Here is a 26216-nt window from a genome sequence, read left to right as displayed (position 1 = left end):
TACCTACCTACCTATTTATCTTTTATCATCTATTAATCATATATCTAACTTATCTATCATCTATCCAACCATCCAACTTCTGACTGTCATATACTTACTTATCATCTATCTATCTATCTATCTATCTATCTATCATCTATCTATCTATCTATCTATCTATCTATCTATCTATCTATCTATCTATCTATCTTTTTCTCTGTCTGTCTATTATCTATATCTATCTATCTATCTATCTATCTATCTATCTATCTATCTATGTATCTATCATCTATTTATCATCTATCTATCATCTATCTATCATCTATCTATCTATCTATCTATCTATCTATCTATCTATCTATCTATCTGTTATCTATCCCTCATTTTGAAAGAAAGTCTCACATGGCCCAGGCTGGCCTCAAACTCACTGTATATCTGAGGCTGAACTTTGAACTCAAGGTTCATGATCCTCCTGCCTCCACATCCTGAGAGTTGGAATTAGTTCAGAGTGGTTTATATAAAGACAAAGGTTGTTGTGCTTTCCCCCCAAAAGGCTCAGAATATTTTTTCAAGATTCTGCTGCATTCATGGGCCACACATCAAGAGATCCTGGCACCAAAAGATTCTGGTCCAGGTGCTGAGTGTATGACACCCAGATGGCCATTTGTTTGAGGCGTCTGACTGGACCAGGAATGGCTGTGATGATGTTCCAGTGTTTAGTGACCAATCTCAGGGTGCAAAGAAGGCTGCTTAATCTCCACCTTTCTGGATTATCAGCCATCAGAAGCATCATTCTTATCTTCATTCAGAATCTCTAATCCTGGGGAAACTGGTTAATAAAACTTCAAGGTCCAGGACATCTGTCATAAACTCACTTTATTTTCTAGTTGGGAAAAGAAACTGGCAAACGGGCAGGCCATAAGCTACCAGCAAATGCCAGTGTGTCTGAAGTCCATGGTTTTGGCACACAGCCCTGCTTGCTGTGGTTAATTGGTCCGTACGCTTTTCTCCTCCGCAGCAGAAGCCCAGTCATGATAGGGGTCTGTTTTATCTGCTTGAGGCTGGACCAATTAGTACTCATTCCTGTGACGGATGAGCCTTGAGGTTCTTAAGAGATCAGATGAGTCCTGCCTCGATGCATAAGCCCAGGGGTCTCTGAAAAGATCTCCACATCCCCAGGGGTGGGTTTCCATTAGGAACAGACAAAAACAAAAACAAAGCAAAACAAAACAACAACAAGAAAAAAATAGCTCAAACAATTCACGTGTTTGCCTGCCTAGCATGCATGAATTCTGGGTTTGATCTAATATAGCTCCATGTACTCAGGTTAGTGGTTCATGCCTCAAGCCCAGAACTCAGGATGTGGAGGATGGAGGATTAGGAGTTCAAGGTTGTTTTTTAGCTACTTAGTCTGAGGCCAGGCTAGGCTACATAAACTCCCATAAAAAGAAAAGGTAAGGAAGGAGGAAGGAAGGGAGAAAGAAAGGAAGGAAGGAAGGAAGGGAGGGAGGGAGGGAGGGAGGGAGGAAGGGAGGGAGGGAGGGAGGGAGAGATAAGAGATCAGTTCAGTTTGCCTATGGAGGGGTGTCCTTTAGAAACAGGCTAAAGAAACATTCATGCTAGCACAGTATCTGGTGTGTGGCCTGCGGGCCCCAGTGTATGCCACAGTTTCTCATATCCTAGCTTAGTGCTGCCCCAGCTTTGGTTCTTGGCTTCCAGAATGTTTTATTCATCACAGCACTGAAAGCAGCAGCAGAGTGGCCTCCTCTTGAGAGCTGAGGGGCCTGAGGGGCAAGCCCGAGGGGCCATCAGCCTGACTTCTGTGGCCTCTTGTCTGTTAGCCATGTTTGAATAAATATTTAGTCTGCTGAGTAGCACACAGACATCATGGAAAGTTCTAGAAGAAAGAGATGACACACTCCTGGCCTTGGGATATCTCATGAGCGTACAGGAGAGACAGAACCAGTATATTAAAAAAAATGCAAAAAACACATTAAAACGTTAAGGTCAGATGGACTTAGATAAAATTTATAAATCTAGTTAGCATGTTTACAAATACCCATTTATGTATACGTATATATGGATCTCCAGAAAGCATTTGGAAATGGTGGGAGAGATTACAGTGAAACAAATGCAGCTCTCGCTGTAGCTGTTTCTCATCTCCCAGAGATGACTCTGAGATGAGGGCTTGTAAACAAGTTCTGTGAGAGGCCTAACCTCCAGAGGAGGACACAGAAGAGAGGTAGTCAGGCTGAGGAGATGGTGCGGACAGTAAGACGTTTGCTCTGCACACATAAAGAGCTGAATTCAAGGCCCAGAACACATGGGAAAAACCACTCCAGGGGGTGACCGCCTGCAGCTGTGATCCCAGCACTGAGGAGGCAGTCGCAAGGATCCAGATGGCTCAGCCTCATCAGTAGGTGTCAAGGTCAGTGAGAGACATGGCCTCAAAAATAAGATAAAGAGTGATGGAAAGACACTTAATGTTTACCTCTGACCTCTACACGGACACATATGTGTACCTGCTACATGCACACATGCAAGACATGCCCACACACATGTACATGCACACAAACACATGCACACATACACACACAACATACACATACACAGCACACACATATACTACATGCACACACACATATACTACACACACACACATACACACCACACAAACATACACACATACACACACACCATACACACATACACACAGACCACACACACACATATACAAACCACATAAACATACACACATACACACATACACACAGACCACACACACACATATACAAACCACATAAACATACACACATACACACACACCATACACACATACACACAGCCCACCCCCACATACACACACACGCACACAAAGACAGAGTAATTGAGAGAGGGAGGGAGGAGAGAGAGAGAGAGAGAGAGAGAGAGAGGGAGGGAGAGAGGGAGAGAGGGAGAGAGGGAGAGAGGGAGAGAGGGAGAGAGAGAGAATGAATATGAATTAGCAGCTCAACTTTAAGCCCATGGGACAATTCTGGGAAACACTTAGAATGTTTGCTTTAAAATTATGCATTAGATTTCTTCTCAGACTCCCATCAATGACTTATATATTCCTGGTCTGCCATGCCCAGAGAAGATAGTCTCTAGAGGAAACTCTCTTACGAAGAGATGTTGTCGTTAGCTTTGGAGGTAGGTATGCCTTGACAGGACCAGAGGGATCTGGGTGAAGGGCCACCATCGAGCCCAGCATCTCAATGGACGGATGAGAATGCTGGCCTGCAAAATGTAGGAGCAAATTTGAGTTTTGAGGAAACACAACTGAAACAGGCCCACAGCAATAGCAGGGGACAGAACCAGTTGGCTTCCTTACATGATTCTTCAGGGAGGAACTCATGGAGCAGGGCAGAACAGCAAAGGCTATCAGCAGAAGACTGGAACAGAGTGGGCTGTGAAGATCCAGGCTGCACTGGCTTTTTAATTTCGGATGCCCGGTTAGCCACTAGACACGTGTCAGGCTGTGTGTGACTTTTCCTGGGGAGACATTAAGTCCTGGTCATCAGTGAGAGAACAAATAATTGATTCTATCCATGTCAACGTGCGCCAGTGAGTTTAATAAAGGCCATTTATGGGAACATGGGTGAAGAGTTTCTTATAAGAGTCTGGCCAACGCAGAGGCAGATACGCTATGGAAAAAAGCCCACCACAACATTGGGGAGGGCTATGTCTCTGGGCCTCCCTGCAGGCAGTGCCTCCCTCAGCACCCGTCTACTGTTTGCTTTTACAACCTGAGAACGGGGTTTTGTGAATCTTGTAACTTTATGGACTTCCTGAACCTTGGAAGTTTCTTTGGCTTTCTGACTCTTACGAGCTACCTCCTCCATTCTGAGAGAAAGTTCAGCTTGTACAGGATGGATTCATAATGCAAGTGCAGACAGTATTCTGCAGTGGGTGAACAAAAGAGTCAGTGGTGACAAGGGTCACTTCAGAAAAATGAGGCCTGCATGTGATCAGAGAGGGCATAGGTCAACAGGGAGCATCCCTACCTTAACCCAAGTAGACTGAAGAGGCAGGCAGGAGCCAGTGTACTGGAGGTCTCGTGGTTCCTACTGTTAGTAGGAAAGGAGACTGGCAAGTGGACTGGGAGTGGTCAGTGTCTCCTACAGGGATGAGGTATGATCCTCTCTCACAGTCTGTCAGATGTAGTGTCTCTAGAGAGGTGGCAGATGGAGAAATTGAAGACTTCTTTATCACCAGATACCATCTAGTTATCAATAGATGTCTACAGAAGGCTGCGTCCTAGGCTTCAGGAAACACTTCCTGTAAGGACCTGTGTGTGTCAATCTTTGCCGACACCTATGGTTTATGAGTTTTGCCTGACTGTTAGATGCCACCGCAGATGTACCCAGGAACTTCCTTAAGAATGCAGGTCAAGCATTAATTATCCATTACTGTATTAAAGCAGAGGGTCAAAGATGGATGTGGTGCTGTAGGGCTAGAATCCCTGCATTCCAGAGGCTGAGAAGGGAGGAGTGTGAGCTCACGGTCAGCCTGGACGACTGTCTCAAAACAACAATCAAAAGAAGCTCTTGTACGCGGTCATTTTCTACCAACCTGTAGTTCAGGTTTAGAATGGAGGTCCGGAGCGAGGGTGTCAGGATACGCTGATGGTGGGAGGGCTTTAATGGGGAGAAACTGTAAGGCAAACATGTGACACTTGCTTGTGTTTCTAAACACTCAGTGGCATAGCTGTGTTTGTGGAAGAAGGAGAGAGGGATGACACAAGCTGGTCCAGCCATGAGGCAGCAACCTCGTCCATCCTGAGGACAGGGGAACATAGGATTGAGACAGGAAAGCCTTTTCAACAGATACTGAGGTGCAAGGAACTAAAACGCAAAAGGTTGGAAGATGAACCTTCTTCTTTGCCTACATTTTCAGCCATGACTTCCTGTCTAGGACGGCTCTTGTCATTTTCAACACTAAAGCTATTGCCCAGGGGTCAGAATAAACCCACAACGTGATAGCCACAGGTTCCATGGGATGACCTTAATTCCAAGTGTCAAGACGTATTCCTTAGTCAGGGCTGCTGTATTTCAGGGGCTGCATGGCTGTAGTAACCGGCGACCAACAGGCAAGCCGAGAGCATTTCTGCCATCACAGAAAGTTCTGCGATGGCCTCTAAGTGCGGTATGCTATGGGCAGCTGCATTTGTGTGCATGCGTGAGTTTCTGTGGATGCTTGGAACTCTGTGCTTCTGGGTAGTGATTCGATGTTTGATCCCAGCCTGAGTGATTCATCTTGTGCCAGCTACCCCACGTTCTGGGGATGTGGGTTCTCTGAAAGACAAAATGGTTGTGCTGACTTTTCTCTGACTTGAGTTGGGGGCTGGAGGGAAGGTCATGGGTAGAGCCATGTGTCTCTCGTGTCTCTCTCACTCCAATTTGGTGCTTTTCTGTCCCACACGAGAAGGCCAGCTGGCATGTTCCGTAGGATGTCTAGAATCAACAACTGTGCTAGACTGAATCGAGGGACAGAAGGAATTTGCTTAGGGCTTTGGAAGCTTGGCCGGAAGCTGAATAATGGGGTGACTTCAACATGGAGTCTGCTAGAGAGAAGCCCATGAGGTCGATATCCCCACACCCTATCTGCCCAGCCTTTCCCTGGTGGCTACCCCAGGGCAAGGGGCCCACGGAGAACCTCTTGTTAATTGCCAACTGCATTTTGCTCTATTGTATAGTATTCCAGTGACAGGATCCACTCAGGAGAGTTGGGGCCAAGGTTATCAAGGAGCTGAGTTCTGAGTTCAGGTGCCCACATGGCAGTGGAATGACGCCTCCTGGCCCTTCAGACCTTTGAGACAGCCGGGAGGCCCTAGAAATCACCTCAAGTCTCCAGTCCAGGACACAGCTGCCTAGGGGAGTCCCAGGGAAAGGCGGCAGGTAGTGTATCCTCTCTGAGTTTTCTTCTCTTGCCCCCACCCCATCCTTCCTCTGTATGTGTGTCTGCTGTGTACGATCCCACACACAACAAGATTCCATGGGTCACTGATGCCCGGGGATTTATTCTATGTTCTTATCAACAGAGATTGCATGGCCTGCAAGGTGATGGACTCCAACGTGACCACCTCGGAAACTACCAAACTCCAAGCCACTGGCAGTTCCAGCGCACAAAACCCCTTGCAGAGAGGAGGCGAGAGAAGCGAACTGGGAGGAGGTGAGGACCCATCTGCTCTGCCCTCCGCCCCTTGACTCCCCAGTTATCACTATGTTTGCACCTGTTCCTGATGGACACTTTCCCATGTATCCTCCTCTAGGCCTTCTGTTTGGCTACAAAGCGGATGGACCACGTCCTCAGGTCTCCTGGAAGTTGTTGAAACACAGTGAGGGAGGTGACATCACTCACAGGATGGAAACAAAGAAGCATTTACAGTAGACTCATGCCGGCATCCTTCAGACTGAAGTCCTAGGGCCCAGTTCTGTCCCTCCCCACCTCTCTCTCTCTCTCTCTCTCTCTCTCTCTCTCTCTCTCTCTCTCTCTCATTTTTCTTTTCTTAGCTCAGGGAATTTTAACCAGGAATTGCTTTAATAGGTATAATTAGGTGTAGTTTTCTTCCCAAATTAGCCCTGTTTACGAACACGTTACTAGGAATCTAGGGGGTTCCAGCCAGCGTCACTACGTATTAGTTGATGAATCCAGAGTCCACTCTTGGAGTTCATAAGACCCCTTGATAAAAATAAGATAAGAACTGACCCACATGAACTTCAAGGACATTTATTATTAGCATTTAAAAGTATAAAGCAGGCAGAGGCAAGGTGTAAATCTCAGCAGCTGTCCAGAGGAGGAAGACAGAGAGGAGAGTGTGGTCCTGCAGCTTAGGTTAAGCCAACGTGAAGGTCAGCCGTATGACAAGCAAGCAGCCACAAGGAGGGGGGGGTCTGCAGAAAGGCCAAAGGGTTCTGGAAAGGTGCTTAGACGAGAGATGGAAGCTAGGGATTGCTGTGACTTTCTGAGCAGTTCAGAAAGGTGGGCAATCCCAGTTGCACAGGGCTACATGAGCAGGCGGGAATTCTGCAGAGGGAGAGCTCCAGCCTTCTTGAGAGATGGTCCCTAAGCCAGGTGACTGACCTGCCCAATTAGAATGTTGGGATCCACCTAAACCATTCTCTTGATCAGAGAAGGAAAGGGTTTTCCTTTAGTGTTACTCTAACAGATTCTGTTCCCAGAGATTTCCTAGGTAGGAACTGGGGTCGTGGTGTTGGTCTAGCTTAGTTCCCATCATTCGGTTAAAAACCCATGTCCTTTCTGTTCTTTCAAGTTTGCATTCAGGTCATGGCATATAGGCACCATGTTGCTTAGCTACCAAAGACTCCTTTAACTGAGGAACCAGCCACAGTTAAAACACAGACAAGCGTGTGTTACACCCGGGGCTCATGCGCGTTGTTTGATATGAATGTTGAACTACAAAGGAACGCACACCACACAGTTTGAGATGTAGGTCCCCTCTGATCCTACAGCTAGAACAGTAGACAATGTTTTAAATATCAAAAGTGACTTTCAGATACTTTGAATCGTTTGGGCAATTTTGGGTGGTTTTGCTATGCCGTCTCCTAAGGTCATATAGGAACAGGAGATCAACGGCCTTCCCAACTGTGTTGTTCAGGCCTCTGTGGATCTGCCTAGCTGGGAAGAACTAAAGCAAAGGCAGGCATACCCCTGTAGTGGGGTTTGGCAGTGGGGATGTTTCTGTGTCTGTCCTGTAAATAAATGTCTGCCTCACAATAAAATATCTTGGTTGACTCAGCCATGAAGTCTCTGTCAATTTCTTGCCCGAGTGTGTCTTTAGTGGTCGTGTCAGGAAGTCCAGAAGAGACGTACAAGAGGTCTCACCTGCAGAGCTCTCGGGTGTAAGGAGCCAGCCATATTGCTCTGTCAGAAGCGCATTAATGCTCGGGGGAGATGGCTCGGCTCCATGTTTGCCCATCAAACACAAGGACCTGAATTTGATCCTCAGAACTCCCACAAAGCAACGACATACTCAACCCCTAAAATGGACACAGTGGTTTGTTCTTGTGACCTGGCACTGGGGGGCAGACGAGCAGCTCCCTTGGGCTCACTGGCAGGCAGCCTAATCTACCTAGTGCTCCATGCAAACCCATGCTCAATAAAAAGTGGTCACTTCATTGTCAATGGATGACAGAGTGACCCAGTCAGATGGCTTCAGGGTAGATAGATGCATAGGCCTGCTTGCTTAAGGTCATTAAGAGGAGAAGTGAAGATCCATGGGACATAAGTCAGGAGATGAGACACTGCCACTGCCTCATCAGTCACATTGCCAGATGCCTCAGTTTCTCGTCATGTGAAATGGGTCCAATGCCTTTCTTCTTCATAGAGAGTGACTCGCTGTGGGTGGTGAGAGAACAACTTGCTAGATGAGCATAAGGGACTTAGTTTGGATCCCCCACACCCAGTTAAAGCGGGGTGTGACTCTGGATCTCTAAGCCCAGCACCCATATAGTGAGATGGGGAGTAGTCACAGGAGAGTCTCTGAAAGGTCCTGGGCCAGCTAGCCTGGCCTATGCCGTGGTGAACAAGAGACCTTGTCTCAACAAGATAGAAGACGTGGGCTGAAAACTCCCTCCCTCCATATGTGTACTGCGACATGTATATACCTATAATCATGTGCTCATGTGCACTAAGAAACACACACACATGCACACCCATGAACACACACGTACACAAACCTCCACCATACACACACACATACTCAAACACAAAAACACACACACACATATATATATATATATATACACACACATACATACCTACGCACATACACAAATTCACACACACAAACACACACCATATATATATACATATATATGCAAATACATATGCACACACTCACACATACACAAACACACACACCACATATATACATAAAACACACATATATACAAATATACACACACATACATGCACACACAACCATATATATACATATATGCACACATATAAACACATACATATATATGCACATATACATGTGTATACATATACACGTGAACACATGTACACATATACACACATGCACATATACATACACACACACACGAACACACATGTTTTCCTGATTCCTACAGTATCACCAGATGTTGTTCTAGGATGTGAAAACAGACAAGGGAGAAAAATATTTTCTACTTTTTGCCTTGGAACAACGGTAAGGGAAACTGTAGAGAAACCACTTGAAGTGTTGTGAGCCTTAGCCTTTAACCTCCAAGCCCTCTCTCGAGCTCTGCTTCCTACCCTGGAATTGCCACACTGGTGCTAATAACTGTGGCAATAAGCTAATAACACAACCTGTTTGGCAAACCTCTGTCTCCAAAAAGTATTTACATTATGATCCAAAACAGTAGAAAACTGACAGTCATGAAGGAGCAATGAAAATAGCTTTATAGTTCACAGTCATTGAAGGGCCGCAGTGTTAAGGAGCTTGAGAACCTCTGAGCTCATCACTGTGCTCCTGCTCTGCTGCCCTCTAGGTCAAATGTGTCAGGAGCCTGGAGTGTTTCTCTTTGCCATGATTGCGTGAAGCAGGCACTCCCGTTTCATGTGGGAGAAACTGAGGCATGAAGTGGATAGGTAACTGAGCCAGTCCGTCTGATTTATGAGAGTTGTGATTGGGAAAGTACAGGCATCCAAACCCAGGGCTCTTCCCAGCATGCTCAGCGGCTGTTTGTTTTCATTCAATCTTTAACAATTTCATACATGTATAAAATGGATTCTAGGCATCCACCCCTATTATTCTGTCTAATGCCCTCTTATGCTGAACCCTTCTGCTTCCCAAGAAGCCTGTCTGTTCTCCTTTCAGGGGTGTGTGCATATCTCTGTGTATGCGTGTATGTGTGTGTGTGTGTGTGTGTGTGTGTTTGTGTGTATCTCTCCTCTCTGTGTGTATGTGTGTGTGTATCTCTGTGTACACATCTCTCTGTATGTGTCTCTCTGTGTTTATGTCTCCTCTTTCTGTGTGTCTCTGTGTCTCTATGTCTCTGTCTGTATCTGTGTGTATGTGTGTGTGTGTGTGTGTGTGCGTGTGCACACACATGTGCGCCAGTGAGTTTGATTTTGTTAATTATGGTTGACTGCCTGTAGGTGAATAAGCGGTTACTTAAGATCACGGTTGCCATGTCAGTGGCTACATCTTGAAGAAATTGCACTCCTTACCCTCGGTGAGCGTAACTTTCACCAGGGAGAGGGGGAGACTCCATGAGTGGAATCCATGGTGGAGAGTCTAAGGGCCCGTCTTGAGCAGGTAGCCTCAGCTGCAGTAAGTTCAGGAGTTCGGCAGCCATGTCATGTAGCACCTGCATTGTCGCCCTGTCATGCACCAGAACATTTTGGAGCTGGTGAGCCTCTGCTTCTCAGATGCTAAGAGCTCAGGCATTCGTTCCTATCTCTACCTCTCAGGCAGTGAGTGGAGAGCTGAGCTATGGATACCGGTGGAGTGGTTCACAGAGGCAAGTTGCAGCAGATTCTGAGGGGTGTCCAGTTTTGTCGACTGATTTCCCCTTCTTGTATCCTATGGCCATCTCTCAAGCACGGTTTTCTAGGATCGCCATGCCAACAAGGTAGTTGGGTAATATAATTTCACATCTTAGTTAGGTGCTGCTTTCGGAAGGCACCTAAAATAATCCAAAATTCTGGCGTTAGTCGGTTTCAGAAATGGGAGCACATCATTGAAAAGTACAGTGGTGTAGTTCAAGAGGAATTTCTCCCCGTGTCCTGCTGACAGTCTGGTGTTCTGCTCTGTTGGGAACTGAGGAGATAAGTCAGTTGATAAAACATCTGCCTTTTGAAGCCGAGGACCTGAAACAGAGCCCTAGAGCCTGTATAAAAATCATGGGCATGCTGGCATTCACTTGTATTCCGAGTGTTGAGGAGGTGGAGACAGGAGGATACCTGGGACTTACTGGCCAGTTCACCTTACTCAATGGGATCCAGGTCTGCGATAGAACTCTTCTTCAAGAAGCTGGCTGGTATCTGAAGATACCATCCACAGTTGTCCTGTCCACATACACATATGCGAGGACCACATCCCCACACACAAACCCAGGAACACACACATAAGGTCTTCTACATCTGAGAACCCAGTTGGCAGAGAAGGACTATCTCTGCAGACAGGTATCTCCATGGTCATTTTCCTTTTAAAAATTATTCTGAACTAACACATGGGATCAGGCCAAAGTCACCTGATAGCAAGTGAGACAATGGTACACTGGATGTGATTTAATATGCGGGATAAGGGGAAAAGGAGGAGTCTTCAGTCAGAGACCCCACCCCCACCGCCTTGAAGTTCAAGGACTCTGATTTGCCTTTGAATCCTTTCTTTGTCAATTAGCATTGATTGACCATGCCTGGTTCTTGTCAAATCCCATTACTGGATACCCGAGATACTATCGTTCTGCAAGTCTTTGTTGTATGGGGACACTGTGTGTGTGTGTGTGTACGTGTGCACACGTGTGTAGGCAGACACATGCCCATATTCTGTGAAGTAGCTAACTCATTGGTCAAGACTGTTATATAAAAGACTTACTTTTTCTGCTACGGGCAGACAGGGTTTTTCTCTCTCTCCCTCTCTCCCTCTTTTGTGCCATTAGCATTATCAACTTAAACCAATTCTCTGAGTCAAGTTATGATGGTCTAAAAAAGCATGTCAGACTGACCCACCAATGTTGCTTTTAAAGATAAACATAGGGAAAATGTCAACTCGGTAAAGGGAAGAAAATGTGAGCCAAGCGATGTATTTTCTCCGTGACGCTCCCTATCAAGGACCGGCCGTGTGATTTGTCAGTGAAGTGAATGGAGGCACTCATGGGAGCACAGCTCTCATGTTGAGTCCTTAGTCCACGTCTGTGTCGTAAGAGGTCATGGCTGCCATCGCCGTGGTACATGGTGGAGGATGGAGAGTGCCTCTTGTTAGTGATTCACTTCACCTTTACTCAAGCTAATGGAGGGAGAGAGACAAAAATATTTATTGGGTTAATTTCCAACTGTAGTTTAGAGTAAACGAGTGGGAGTAGTGCCCAGCCTCCGCCCGACCTGGGATGGGAGAGAAATTCACGCTTTGTCCCTGGCCGTCTGCTTACGTTTTGGTGGGGGAGGCAAATGTCCTATCTGGAAAACAAAGCAGGGCCTTGCGTCGCTCCTTGGCTCATGGTTGATCTTTGTATAGGAAAATCATAATCATGGTTATGGTTTTTGGGGGTGTTTTGTTTTGGGAGACCCAGTCATTTCCCCCTACTATTAGCTAAGATTCTAGAGCCAAGAAGCCCCAAAAGTCAGAAAGATTGCTTATTGGTTCTGTCCTCATGAATGTGAGGGTGTCACAGCCCTTTGACCGTGGGAACAGACGTTGAGGAGAACATAGATTTGAGATCCTAGGTTTGTATTCACGTTTCCTAATAGATGGCCACTGTGGCTGTGCTGGTTTTCTCTGGGGCTGGCGTCTTGGGGGGGGGGGGCAAAGTTCTTGCAGCACGACGCGTAAGAGCCTGAGCTTGAATCCCTAGAGCCGTGGAAAGCCAGGGCAGTAGTGGCTGTCCACAATCCCAGTGCCCTTAGAGGACCGCGGCAGAGAAGCGAGGATTTTCTTTACTTCATACAAGGTGGGTGGCGAGAACACCTGGGGTTGTCCGCCAGCCTCCACACAGGCATCATGGCTCACACATACGCACCCCTACCCCACACCGACATTGATTACTAAATCCAATTTATCTAAAATCCTTCTATACCATAACCACCACTCTTTCCACTGTAAATAAATACCACCGAAACATCTTCCAAAAAGCAAATAAAATAAATAAAATCTGTGAAGAGAAGGAAAAATAACTCTTGAAATTTCAGAGTGTTGATTTCGTTTTAAGGTTGGACCATGTTGTACCAACAACCCCACCCCATCTCTCTTTTACCTGCCACCTCTCACAGGAGGCAATCCGGTAAGCAAGTGCCGGCTAGGCCGTCACCCAACAAGAATAACAAGCAGTTATAATAAATGCACGCCGTGACTGACATTACTAAAACATCATGATCCTGTCGGAAGCGTCGAGCTTCGAGATGAATAGCCACGTTCATTTATACTACCATTAGGGACCTGGACTTCCGACGTGCCGAGCAGGTGTGTTCTGTTTATTTTGGGGTCAGCTGACTAAGTTCTCTCGTTTTCTTTGTTCCTCAGTCCTTTGGCTTCCTCTTAGGGAAGTTATTCTACACAGGCACAAGCTATATCACTATTTCTAGAAGGCATAAGTTGATAATGCAGCCTCCTCACTCCCACAGTGAGGCTTCACCGGTAGGCAGTGGTAGGGCGCCTCTACCAGGATGGTCCCCCTACCAGGATGGTCCCCCAGCAGCTCAGTTACCTGCGTGCTTCCTTTTCCCAACCTGCCTTTTCGGCCTCGTTTCACATCTCCTTGAGTACCAGGTTCAGTACCTGCCTCTCTAACATGTTCACACAGCTCGACCACAGACCCATCTGTCCAACATTAATATCTTCTGCTGGGAAAAACTACATCTTCGACTCAGCACTGCCCTTCAGACTCAGATTTCCCCGTTTCCAGCCCTCCTGCGTCGCACTCATTTTAAATACTGCAGCAAAATGCCCCTCAGAGATCGTTTTATTAGCCGTTCATTCCTCTGACCCAGAATCTTTCCTGATTCCCGGTAGGAAGTGGGATATGTTCAAATTCTTCATTCTGTCATTCAAATTTTCCAACTCACAGTCCTGATGTCTCCTCTTTTTCTGTACCACTATTGACATATGGACCTGTGTGCTCTATTGATAGACTATTGCTTTGTTTCCAAAGTTTTTTTCTATCACTGCAAATTATGAGTATGTGTATGTGTGACTGAGTACAGGTCTGTGTATGTGATTGGTGGTGCCCTCGGAAGAGGGTGTAGGATTCATTGGAGGGAGCTGGAGTTATGGGTGGTATGAGCTGCCTGGTGCGACTCTGGAACTAGGAGAGCTAAGCAATCTTTGAAGCCCTTAAGTGTGCTCTTACCCTCCATGCTCGCTCCTAGGTCATCTCCTTCTTCCTTCTACCGAACTCCAACAGTCTTTACAGATGTGTAAGAATGCCTTTCCCGTAGCGTTGCTCATTTCTCCTCAACAAACGTTTGCTTCTCTTTCTTCTGTCTTGCTTAACCATGCAGCAGTCGCATTCTGTCTTAATTCTGGTGGTTCTGGTGGTGTAGAACATTTATTTTGGGGTTTTAATCTCAAGTTTCATGTTAGACATCTACACGTGGAAAGAATGAGACAGACACCACTCCGGAAAAAATATATTTATTATCCATCATATGCTTGAGGCCCTCTCCTGGAGGCCACGCTAGGTCTAGATTGTCAAGGAACTTACACTGTAGAGGAGGAACCAAGAAGGAAACCAGTCAGGGAAGTGGGGTTTGTGTTGATCTGAGACCAAAATAGCATTAAAGGAAAGTACCTGGCGGCGACATGCTAGTTAGGGAAGGTTTTCCTTATTTAAAAAGAGACTTGAAAACTCTGCCAGCCAGATGTCTAGGGTATGTGTTCTAAACCATGGAAAACATTCAAGTCTGTAATGGGTGTCACCCTTATATACAAGGAACACTAGAGTTGGGGACAGATTGAAACCTTAAGTTAATTCTGTATGAGAAGACATCGAAGATATTAGGTCATATTGGAAGGCACAGGCTACGAAGAGAGTTTGGATGTTAAGTCTTTAATTCTGAGTCCTGGTTCAATCTGTTTATGTTACTGTAATAAAATATCCCAGACTGGATATTTATAAAAAAACAGAAATGTATCTCTCACAGTTCTGGTGGCTGAGAAACCCAAGATTAAAGAATTAATGTGTTTGGTACCTAGCGAGGCTTTGGTCCTCGTTTCCAAGGTGAAGTTGCCGGGCGGAAGAGATGCTGTGTCTACGTGTACCATGCTGTCTTGAGCTGCTCCCAAGAGAGCCAGTTCCATCTAAGAAGGCAGAGCGTTCACGCGTCTCATCACTGTCTAAGGCTGCACTTTTTCATACCATGGAGTTGGAGATTGAGTCTTGGATGAACCTTGACTCTCATGTAAGCCATGGCAGCAGTGTAGGAGGCCACTCAGCCTTTGAAGCAATAGAACGCTCAGGAGAGGGAGTCACGGTGACGCAAGAGAGTAAACAAGAAAGCCATCTATTAGCTTCAGATGTTAACACCTTATGTCACCTATAAGGCGGGTGAGCCAGGTGCTCTACTGCTCGATCTCTGGAAAGCGTTTTCCCTAGAGCTTAGAGGAAAACAGCATGAGTCACTTCCTTAGTCCTTCCCCCCTGGCCATGTGCAGTCTCACGTCCTCGGTCCCCTCTGTGCTGGCCAGGCAGAGCCTCAACACTCAATCTAATAAATCCCACTGCAAAGAAAGGCAGAAGGAGGCAAACAAAAAGACAAAGGGAAGAACATTTTCCTTCACTAATGCAATGGGAAAACTGAAAGGAAGACTTGTAAAAAAGACAAAGGATGCAGACTCCAGGGTGGCCTTTGGTTTCTTCCAGTATGACATGGTGGTTGTCACACTATGGCAAAGGTCTATGTTCTGGGACAAGGCCAATCAATGGCCGGTTCCTATGGCCCAGGCCAGCATCCTTTCTGAGGGATACAGAAACAAGGGTGTAGAAAGCCATTGTTTTGGTTTTTTTTTTCTACTTGCATTTTACCAAGGACATAAACCGGAAGCACCCAGCATACTTTTATTCTCCGTCAGATCTTTAAACGAGCTCTTTGGACTTTATATTCACATACATTTCTCCAGTGTTCAGTTTCAGTGACCAGTACTCATTTTCTGACTGCTATGTCTTTCCCATTTGATGTGTAACAAGAACATGGCGGCTTTGTTAATGAAGGCTAATCATCTTTCTCAGGTTAAAAGAAAACATTCCGCCAACATGGTCTTAGTATGTGAGTTAGCAAATGGATCAGTTGCACAATATATTATTTTTTTTCAACCATACTACAGTACCCGTGCTAGAGACCAAAATGAGTGCAGAGTTGGGAGAGAGCTCGGTGTTTAAGCGCGCTCACCACTCTTACAGAGGCCTGGAGTTTAGTTTCCAGCAATCATGTCAGGAGGCTCAAAGTCACTTGTAACTCTCGGTGCACGGGATCTGACACCATCTTCTTGTTTCTTTGGGTACTTGTACACACACCACTGCACATGCACACACACAGTTTAAAAATACATAATTAAAAGCCGGGGGGGGGGATGAATGGAGGTCTGGGGAATGAGCTTAGTTGATAAACTGCTTTCTGTGCAAGCACAAAGACCTGAGTTCCACTCTGAGAATCTATGCAGGAAAAATAGGGTGCGGTGGCATTTGTTTATAAGCCCCCTTCTGGGGAGGTGGATGCAGGCAGATTCTGAAGGCTCACTGGCCAGCCTAACCTAATTGATGAGTCCTGGATCTCACTGAGAGAATTTGTTTCAAAAGGTTGATGGTTCCTAAGGAACTATACCCAAGGTTGCCTGCCCTCTGGCCTCCACACTCATGTGCACATACATGTGCATATAGCCACACACTTGGGCTCCTGAATGTATACACTCACAAACACACACACACACACACACACACACACACACACACACACACACACACACACAGTCTTCTACAGCATTTTAAAGGATCACGGTCTAAATCCCCAAAAGCGTCAGGGGAGGAATCTTAAAATTTGGTTGTCCATTGCTTAAATTTCCTCTGTAGATTGGCTGCCAAGAATTCACTTCCCCTGGAAAGCGACCTCATGAGTAAACTTGTGATCACTGGGGACAGGATCCGCTCCCTCATTATCAAATGCAAATGTGTGTGTGTGTGTGGGCTTACTCCTGAGTTAGAACTCAGGAACTTCTGGTTCAAACAGAGGTCACCAGATAATGCACAAGTCAGGCAAAGACTTGTGCATTCCAAATCGAGAGCTTAAGTAAACGGCGGCATCTACCAAGAAACAGTGTGGTGGGTTGTAGGGGAGGCTGTGACAAGGTGGCCATTTTTATCTGTAGTTCCTTTGAGGAAGTGCTGGGCAGGTGTGTTCAGTGCTATTTTTAAAAAAACAATTTAGGATTTTCAAATGGTAACTCTGATTTTTTTTTTTAAATTGGCTACAGCCTCAAACTCTAAAGTCTCTTCAGGGCAACACTGACAAATGCCACATTTACAGCTATATTTGGCTCATGGTAACTAATTTTAAGCCATCTTCTTTCCTTCCTTCCTTCCTTCCTTCCTTCCTTCCTTCCTTCCTTCCTTCCTCCCTCCTTCCCTCCTCCCTTCCTTCCTTCCTTCTTTCTTTCCCTCTCTCCCTCCATTCCTCTCTCCCTCCTTCCTCTTCCTCTTCCTCCTCTTCCTCTTCCTCCTCTTCCTCTTCCTCTTCTTCCTCTTCCTCCTCTTCCTCTTCCGCTTCCGCTTCTGCTTCTTCTTCCTTCTCTTTCCCCTCCCCCTTCCCCTTGCCCGCCTCCCTCCCTCCTTCCCTCCCTTTCTCCTTCTCTCCCCCTTCTCTCCGTCCCTCTTCCTCGACAGCTTCATGCATACTGGGCTGGTCTCAAACTTGTTGTCTAGCTGAGCATGACCTTAATCTGCTGGCTGTCTGGCCTCTGTCTTCCAAGTGTGGGATTGCAGGTGTGTGCATTCCACCTGGTTTATGCAGGAGTGGGGATCAAATGCACGGCTTCACGCATGCCAGGAAAACCCTCTGCCAACTGAGATTTATCCCCAGCCTTGTTCCAGCCTTCCCCTGCTAGGTCCCACAGCTGTAAGAAGAAAAAATATCTATACTTTTTTCCCCCCATTTGGCAGAACATCATGTATTTGATGACAGACACCCCTACTGATCATCACCACAATCGCCATACTTCCTCCACATTGTCTGCCAAACTCACAGGATATCCTTGACCTAAATATCAAACAGCTGCATGCAACAATGAGCTGGGAAACATCCATAGAAAAACTCTGAAAGACCTCAAATGGGGTGGAGAACACGGGCCAAACTATCTACCGCCTGTACAAAGAGAGCCCCAGAGACCTTCCTGTCTCGACTTCTCCAGCGCTAGGATTCCAATATGCGCTACCACAGCTGACTTTCAAAACGTTGGTTCTGAAGGTCAACGTTGGGTCCTCAGGCTAGACAGTCAACACTTTCACAACTTTCACAAGTGATTTATTTCCCCAGCCATCACATTTTCTGTTTATGTGTACTTCTGACCTCTACTTATAATCTTATACCTCTAATTTCCTTTCTGTCCATGTTAGGGACTTGTTTCTAGCAATGAGAGTTTAAAGATGTGGTACGGCGGGCAGCTGCCCTCCCCCCAACTCCCAGCATATTCTTGATGGGTTCTGGGATATTCTTGGATAAATAATTTTCTATACAGCTGCGTTTTACACAATCAAGCAACACGCTTTGGCCCATGTTTGCCGAGAACCTATTATTCCATTCTGAATGGCGTTTTACCTCCAGAACACACTGGGTCACCTTCTTAACAGGCAAATGTCTCTGTACTTTCTGGTTTCTGAACCAGATTCGACCACGTGGGATGAATCAAAAATGTCCATTTCTCTAGCAGCATGCGTGGGTCTGGAATTCATCTTTCTCTCTTGACCCCTGATGTTGCATTGCTGAAAGGCATGTCAAGCAATGGATCTGAAAGTTTACTGCAACATTGTTTTTCACACATATCCCATTATGTTCTCAGCTCATGTATAGAGACCTTTTAAAAATATTTGAGTTTTATTATCAGCATACATGTGTGAGCCTGAGTATGTGTATGTGCACAAATTATGTGCCGCATCCAAAGACAGCAGAGGAGGGTATTAGAGCCTGTGGAATCAGAATTACAAATGGTTGTGAGGCAGGCACCTGATGTGGGTGCTGAGAATAGAACCGGGGGCCCCTGTAAAAGCAGCAGGCTTAACTGCTGGGCCAGCCCCGCTGAGGTATCCTGACAGCCACACAAGCTCCTCAGAGCTAGAACATTGCCCGCTTACTGAAGAACAGAACTGAGCGGACTCTGGATGGAAACTTACCGGACAATCTAATTTGACACTCTTGCCAATCACTGTTTCGGTCATTCTGGTTCAGGCCACACCTAATCTAATTCTTCTTTACTTTTTCTTATGCCTTCCATCGGAGATCCCAATATGTCTTTGGGAATGATCAAAATTATTTACGGCAGAGTAACAAAGTAGGCCGTCTTTGGCAAACGGGAAGCAATAGATGTAAAATAATATCATTAACAAGCAATTAGAGATAAAAGAGTAGATGCTTTTCCCTTGGAAAGTCAGAGGACCTTTTAGCAAAATTCATTCTCTCAACAGTATGGGCTATAAAAATCTCCTCTAATAATTTAAATGGTCTTATCTTTAAAGCATTTCCTAAATACTAATTAGCTGGTTGTGACCCTGAAATATTATCACCAAAGCCGTGTGCCAAATTTCATTATTAAAAACATTGAGGTATTGAATATGCATTTGGTTTACAACCTTCTATTGAAATTGGATCTTTGTTGGTCATTAAGAGCTATAGAATGGAGTCAGACAATGTGCCGCTCGTTGGGTTTGGCCTGCAGTTGTAATGCTATTGTGTCTGTTCCTCCTATAGAGGGAGCCCCCTAGATTAGGGTGTCTCAACTAGTGGCCACGTTGATCCCTGTAGGTTATTTGGAATGTTTTCGATGTTCTTTTTAGTTTCATGGCTGGGGAAAACTGGTTGTGTGAGCTTTCTAGTGTCATAACCTTGCACATGGAGCCCTCCCCCAGTCCACAAGAAGAGTCATCTGCTCCAAGCTGCCTGGGTGCTGAGACTGCGACCCTTGTGATAGAGGAAAATGGGTCCTTTCTGCTCCTATCCCTCTGACCTCATTTCCGGGACCATGTTCCCAAACTCCAGTATTTTCAACTAGGTGAGAACTCTGGGATTTGTACAAAGAGGCCTAGGGTGAGACTGATAGGTAATCCTGATTGTCAGTTGGATGAGATTTAGAGTCACCAAGGAAAGAAGTCTCCCGACATGTCTGGAAGGGATTATCTAACTTAGGTTAACTGGAGTGGGCAGACCCACCCTGAGTGTAGGCAGTAGTATTTCTTGGGCTCCAGTCCTGGACTGAATAGAAGGAGAAAGAGGACTGGGCACCAGCTCTCTGCTTCCCACCTGTGGATGCAATGTGAACAGCTACCTCGCATTCCTATTACTATACCTCTCTCCCTCACCACGGGCTGTACCCCCCAAAACTGTGAGCCAAAATAAACACCTTTTCCCTTAAGTTGCCCTTGTCCCCAACTTTACCATATCAAGGAGCTAGTGGTGGGTTACCTTGTTCCGTGGGAGAGAGGTGAGGATTTTATTTGTGGATGGAGGAGCCCTAGGATGAGGTATCAGGAAAATGAGACATCTGAAAAAGCAATGGAGGTTTCTAGAAGGAGAAAGAGCACCAGGTAACATGGCAGGGTACCAGGGAGGCGGTAGAAGGAAACTAGTAGAGCATCCTGCTGCAGGGGGTACTCTAAGTGGCTTAAGAAAAAAGGCATGGCTAACAGCCAGTCCAACTTCTTTGTTTTCCACAATGCGGAGCTCTCGCTAACCGCAAAGCTTCCTAAGGCAGCTTTATGCACAGGCACGCTCCTGCCCACCTTGTGAGTGTTTTGTGGTAACGTCAGAGGAAAGGAGATGAAATCTATGGCTGCAGCAGCGTAGTATAAAGAAAGATGGGCCTTTCTGGGACCATCAAGCTTCAGCAGACATAAAGGAAGGGCCAAGATAAAAATGCAGTAAGGAAGCTGTAAATCCCCGTCAGCTTGCAGAGATCTTGGGAAAAGCAAGTGAATTACTGTAGAACGAGAGGAAAGGAAGCAAATAGATTTTAGGGAGATCTCAGAGGACAAGGTCGCTTCAGCCTGATCTGGATAAATGTATGATCTTGAATAACAGAATTCTAGGTTGATCCGGCTTAAGGAAAATGGGGGAAAATGAAGTTTAGTAGCCTCAAAAAACAGAGAAGACATGGTTTCCCTGGGGTAAATAGCATCAAGGATTCTCTCTCTGCCTCCATCTCGTGACTCTCTGTGACAGGTTCACTCTCAGGACGAGTGAATTCTTTTTAGATAGCAGCAGAGTTGACTCCCATGTTGTCCGGCATCCTGGGTTCCATGGCATTTGCTACTTCAAAACAGAAAGAGGATTTCCTTTCCACCTGTAGTGCAAATCTCATGAGTCACCGCCCATGTCGGGCTAGGCCCTTTGGTAATGCAGCTGCCTCTGAGTCACCCACGGTCCTGTAAGTAACCTCAGTAAATGCTTCCGCTCAGCAAGCTAGGCTAAGACAGAATCCACCTCACGCTATGCTGGGGTGAACAGTCGTTTCTTTATAGGTCCCTCAGAGAAGTCACAAGACAAAAGGTTCAGCTGAAAAGGGGACGGACGGTTGGGATGGAGGACCATAGCAGCTCTCTGGGGGGAAAGACTCGGACCAGAAACAAAATGAGGTTGATTCTGAAGGGTGTTTCTGCTCATCTGATAGTTTCTTAGCCATGGTGCTCACGTCAGATCCTGAGAAGATCATTGCATGGTGATGACATATGATCACAGTTATTTGTCAAAGGGATTCTCTGGGAGGAGTCTTCGCTGGGCCAGGTAGCTCTTCACAACTAAGGTGGTTATCATAAATGAGAGGGCAGTTCCTTCTGCTTGGCAGCAGTTCTGTTCTTAATGCAGACCAAGGGCATTCGTGGCCTGTTTAATAAGGTTCCGTTGGGAGGGCTGGCGGAGTGGCTCATCAGTTAAGAGCACCTCAAGAGGACGTATGTTCAATTCCTAGCAATTACATGGCGGCTCCCAACCATCTGTAATGCCAATCTCAAGAAACCCAGCACCTTCTTCTGGCCTCCATAGGCCCTAGGCACAAACATGCTTGCTTGCATGCACGCAGAAACAGCCATAGACAATAAATAAATGCAAACTTTCAAAAGGGTTCCATGCGAGAACTTTCTATGTGCATTCATGAGATATTAGTAAGCCATTCCCCGCTCATCTCTCGACCGCCCCCTTTCACTTTATTCTGGTTTTAGAATCCAAGACTACAAGCCTCATGAAATGATGGAGAATTGTTCTCTTTTCTTCTGCCTTCTGGATGAGATAATGAGCCACGGTCTCTCTAAACTATAACCATTTGGTAGAATTTCTAGTGAAACTCTTGGAGTCCGGAGACGTCAATTTTCTGCAGAGGTTTGAATTGTAAACTCAATTTCTTCTATGGCTATAGACCTATTCAGATCGTCCATTCAATATTGGTTGAATTTTGATAGATTGTGATTTTTTAAGCAATTTTGCCATTTCTTCTAATTGCCGAACCGATAAATACAGATGGGAATCTCTCCTTCTACCTTGCAGGTGTGAAGCCATACAGATGGTTTCGTGCTTTGATGTTTGTGAGGGGCCTCTCTCTCTTCTTTATTTCCGCCACTCGTATTGAAAGTTTGTTTGTCGACTTTGATTGGGACTTGTTGGGTCTGTGAGTTGCGTTTGGTAGGGTTGTACATAACACAATGTGGATACCACCCATCCATGAGCGTGGGAGATCCTTCCACTGCTTGGCGTCTTCCTCAGTTTCTCTCTTCAGAGATGTGAAGTTTCCTACCTAAAGGTCTTCTGTTCTCTTTACTATGTTTGGGCCTAGATTTCTTTCCCTCTGAGGCTATTGTGGATTGGACTCTTTCCATATTCTCTTTCTCAGTGAACCTGCTCTGGGTTGATCTTGAATCCCCGCCGCCATTCTGAAAATGATGGTCTTCTCTACAAGCTTCCTGACGGAATTTTTGAGATCTCTTCCATACAGTATCATATCATCTACTCTAATGTTTATAATTTGCCACGAAGAATGAACTTCCTGGTACTGAATTCTTTCTATTGCCTTTTCTGTTATCTTTGTCTATGTTATGTTACCTCTTTCTAATTCCTTAAAAAATTTAATTTTTATTTGTGTACACATGTTTCTGTTTAATGTCACATGACAATGGGTGTATACTGAGGCTAGAAGAGAGATCCAAGCCATCAGAGCTGGAGTTAAAAGCAGTTGTGAACCTCTAATACGGGTTTGTGAACTGATCTCAGATCCTCAGGAAAACCAGCAACTGCTTTAACTGCATTCATCTCTCTACTCCTTTTCTTTATTTTGTTTTTTTTTTTATTTAGATTCTTACAGTAGATGCTGCTGCTAGCTGAAATTAGGTTAGATTCCAGAATTATCCTTATTTCTACATGAGCAGTGAGTGCTGTAACTTTCTCTCCTCAGCGCTGCTTTGCCTCTCTTGTAAAATTTAATGTCACTTTTTAATTTTTACTCAGCTTTAAACGGTTTCATATTTCCTCTGAACCACAAATTCTTTAGACGTGAGCTGTTTAATTTTTTTGTTTTGTTTTGATAGATTTTTCCAGTATCTCTGACTTCTAATTTCACTATGTTATGGTCAGAAAACATGCTATCTCTGACACAGGTTCTTAGGTCTTCTTAAATGATGTGGATATGTACTTTTAAGATAATTGTTCCCAATACTACTGAAAGAAGTACTTGTTCTGTTGTGTGAATTAAGTAGTCTGTCTGTGCAAAACACACACTGCTAGTGTTGTTCATACATTCTATTTTTGTTGACCTATTTCTGCATAGAAATTATAATCAATAGCCAAGAGTGGATACTAACAAACATTTCAAATACAAAATGGATGAATATCTGAGTGTGCCTATAAATATGTGCACATCTCTCTAAGAACTCAGTGTCCCTGAAGAGTATTAGTGTAGTTTTGAGTAAGTCGCACTTTCTGCCATGAGTAACAAGGATGATTACCCACATGAGTCTCACTGTATTGTATGGTATGTATATAGATGTGTGTGCATGCTGAGGTCAGAGGTCAAGATGATTTGTCTTCCTCAATTGATGTCTAATTTGGTTTGGAGACAGTTTCTTACTGAACCTGGTGATCTCCATTTAACCAGAATGGCCGGCCATCGAGGCTCTGGGATCCTCCTACCTCTGCCTCCCCAGAACTGGGATTATAGGAGTTTGTACACAGCTTTCTTCATGGGGCTGAGTATCCAACTCTGGTTGTCTTGCATATGTGGCAAGCATTGTACCAACTGAGAAATCTCTTCATCCTCACATCTCTTATGTGTATTAATATATGATGATCACAGTTTGTAGCATTTGCAGTTGGGTAAGGTCATTAATGCCTTTCCCCTCCAGTGTTCATGCACTGCACATCCTGGCACTGTAAGAAGAACTAACTAGAAGGTGAGAAGGTTCCAGTATGGTTTAACTTTGATGATGTGTATAGGGTTCATTTTCTTTTTTGGCCAAATGGTTTATATATTGTGGAATATTGCATCAAGGTCTAACTGCTCCTTCATGTCTAGAAGTGGTTGTTTTATGAAATTGACTGCACTGTTCTCCAGGGCATGTACACCTATCGTCAATATGCTGTGACCTTCTGTTTGTTCTGATCAAAGATGGGTGTTGCTGTTCTAAGAATGGTGGGACCTGGGGAAATGGAGCCAATAAATGAGGCAGACTAAAGTCCCATGCAATAGCCAGCTTTATTCAGAGACTCAGACAATTTATACTTTGAAGGTTAAGAAAAGTCACACAAGTAATCTTCTCAGGAGTCCAGCTATATACAGTCACAGGACAAGCTGCATTTGGCAAAAACTTGTCTTTTTGTAGAAGCATATGAACAAATAACAATACCCTGTTGTAATGAATAATGGGAAGTAAAACCACTTTTATCTGCTACTCCTGGGTAGGGCTCAAAAACACCTTCCAAGAGCAATTCCATGTTTTGAAGAAACTGAGGTCACAAGACTTTTGTCTTGCTTCCTCGGAGTGTTCTCACCGGCACTTCCCTGCACATGACTCCATTCCTGAATTGGGTTGGGACAGTGGTGTTAATGTCTGCTTGCTGGGTGTGAGACTACAGCACCGATGCTTGCTTATAGATAACATGTACTTGAAATAGCATTTTCCTATCCTGGGGAAGGTTGTTTCAGTGCAGTGGGTTTCTTGTTAGCAGCAAACAGTTGAGTCTTGTATTTTAATGCAGTCAGGAAACTTGTTACTTTTAAAAAGGGGAATTAAGACCATTTACAATTAGGGTAATAATGTAAAAGTATTAAAGGATTCTGGTCACTGGATCATATTTTTTAATATTTATTTTCTGATTCTTATTTGCTTTTCTTTCGTTCTAGTGGAATTTATTTTCTTGCTTGTTTCTGGCAGTAGTGCTCACATTCCTCTTTTTACCTCAGATTCCTTTAAGTATCTTCTACTTACTATTAGCTTGATGGTCATGGATGTTTTAGTTGATGGGATTTTTGGAAGGTCTTTATTTTTCTTTATATTCTGAGGGATAAATTTCTGTGTGTAGCTATACGGAATGTCGATCATTTTCTTTCCTGGTTGTAAATACAGAATTTCAGGTCCTTTGGCCTTTAGAGTTCATGATGGGAACTTTTCTGTTACTCTGATAGATTTGCATTTATGAGTGAATTCTTATTTCTCTTTCAAGCTTTCAACATTATTTCTTTGTCCTGCATTGTTGGTATATTTGTTATAATATGCTGTGAATGTTGTGAACTCTGTGTTCTGTTTCTAGTTCTATATGTTACTTGCATCTAAATGTCCATACCTTTTCTAAGACTTGGAACATCTAGTTTTCTTCACACTGCTTTTTGAAGATGTCATTTCAAATACATGTAATTTTCTGAGCATTAGCTGGCTGAAGATATATGGATTTACTCATGACATCTCTTCTGGGATGTTTTTTGGACTGTGTTTTTATGTCAAAATTCATGTTGTTGTTGTTGTTGTCGTTGTTAATGTTGTTAATGTTCTTACTCTCCTGTAGTATGTCATGAAATCAGGTATTGTCCCTATGTCCACATTTTTTTTTATTTTTACTGTTGTGTGAATATGCATATGATATATATATATGCATACATACATACATGTATTTACAAGTATATTATTCATGACTACATAGGCCAGAGGAAAACATCATGTGTCCTATTCTTTCACTCCCCATGTGTCTATTATTCCCTGAGACAGAGTCTCTCATTGAAACAGAAGTTAGTCTAGTAACCAGTGAGTCCCAGTGATCCCCCTGTTTCTGGTCTTCATAACATCAGGGTTATGACCATG

At 44.7% G+C, this 26216-nt stretch overlaps 1 protein-coding gene across 3 annotated transcripts in view; it reads left to right on the top strand.

The window, feature by feature from the left end:
- Window positions 1-7776, top strand: part of LOC120093118 (uncharacterized) — a 167380-nt gene extending 159604 nt beyond the window's left edge. For 2 of the 3 annotated variants that reach the window (XR_010054513.1, XM_063266482.1), the window contains exons 2-4: window positions 5714-5915; window positions 6059-6189; window positions 6290-7776. Coding sequence is in view for 1 of the 3 variants with exons in the window: in XM_063266483.1 (XP_063122553.1) it covers window positions 6059-6189; window positions 6290-6359 (201 nt within the window). In the remaining 2 variants the exon portion in view is untranslated. The remainder of the gene's footprint in view (window positions 1-5713; window positions 5916-6058; window positions 6190-6289) is intronic. The other variant, XM_063266483.1, reaches the window with a different exon arrangement.
- The last annotated feature ends 18440 nt before the right edge of the window (window positions 7777-26216 follow it).

Source organism: Rattus norvegicus, chromosome 8 (genome assembly GCF_036323735.1).
Source record: "Rattus norvegicus strain BN/NHsdMcwi chromosome 8, GRCr8, whole genome shotgun sequence".
Lineage (NCBI taxonomy): Eukaryota > Metazoa > Chordata > Mammalia > Rodentia > Muridae > Rattus > Rattus norvegicus.
Note: the sequence above shows the minus strand (reverse complement) of the source record. Positions and strands in the feature narration are given on the sequence as shown.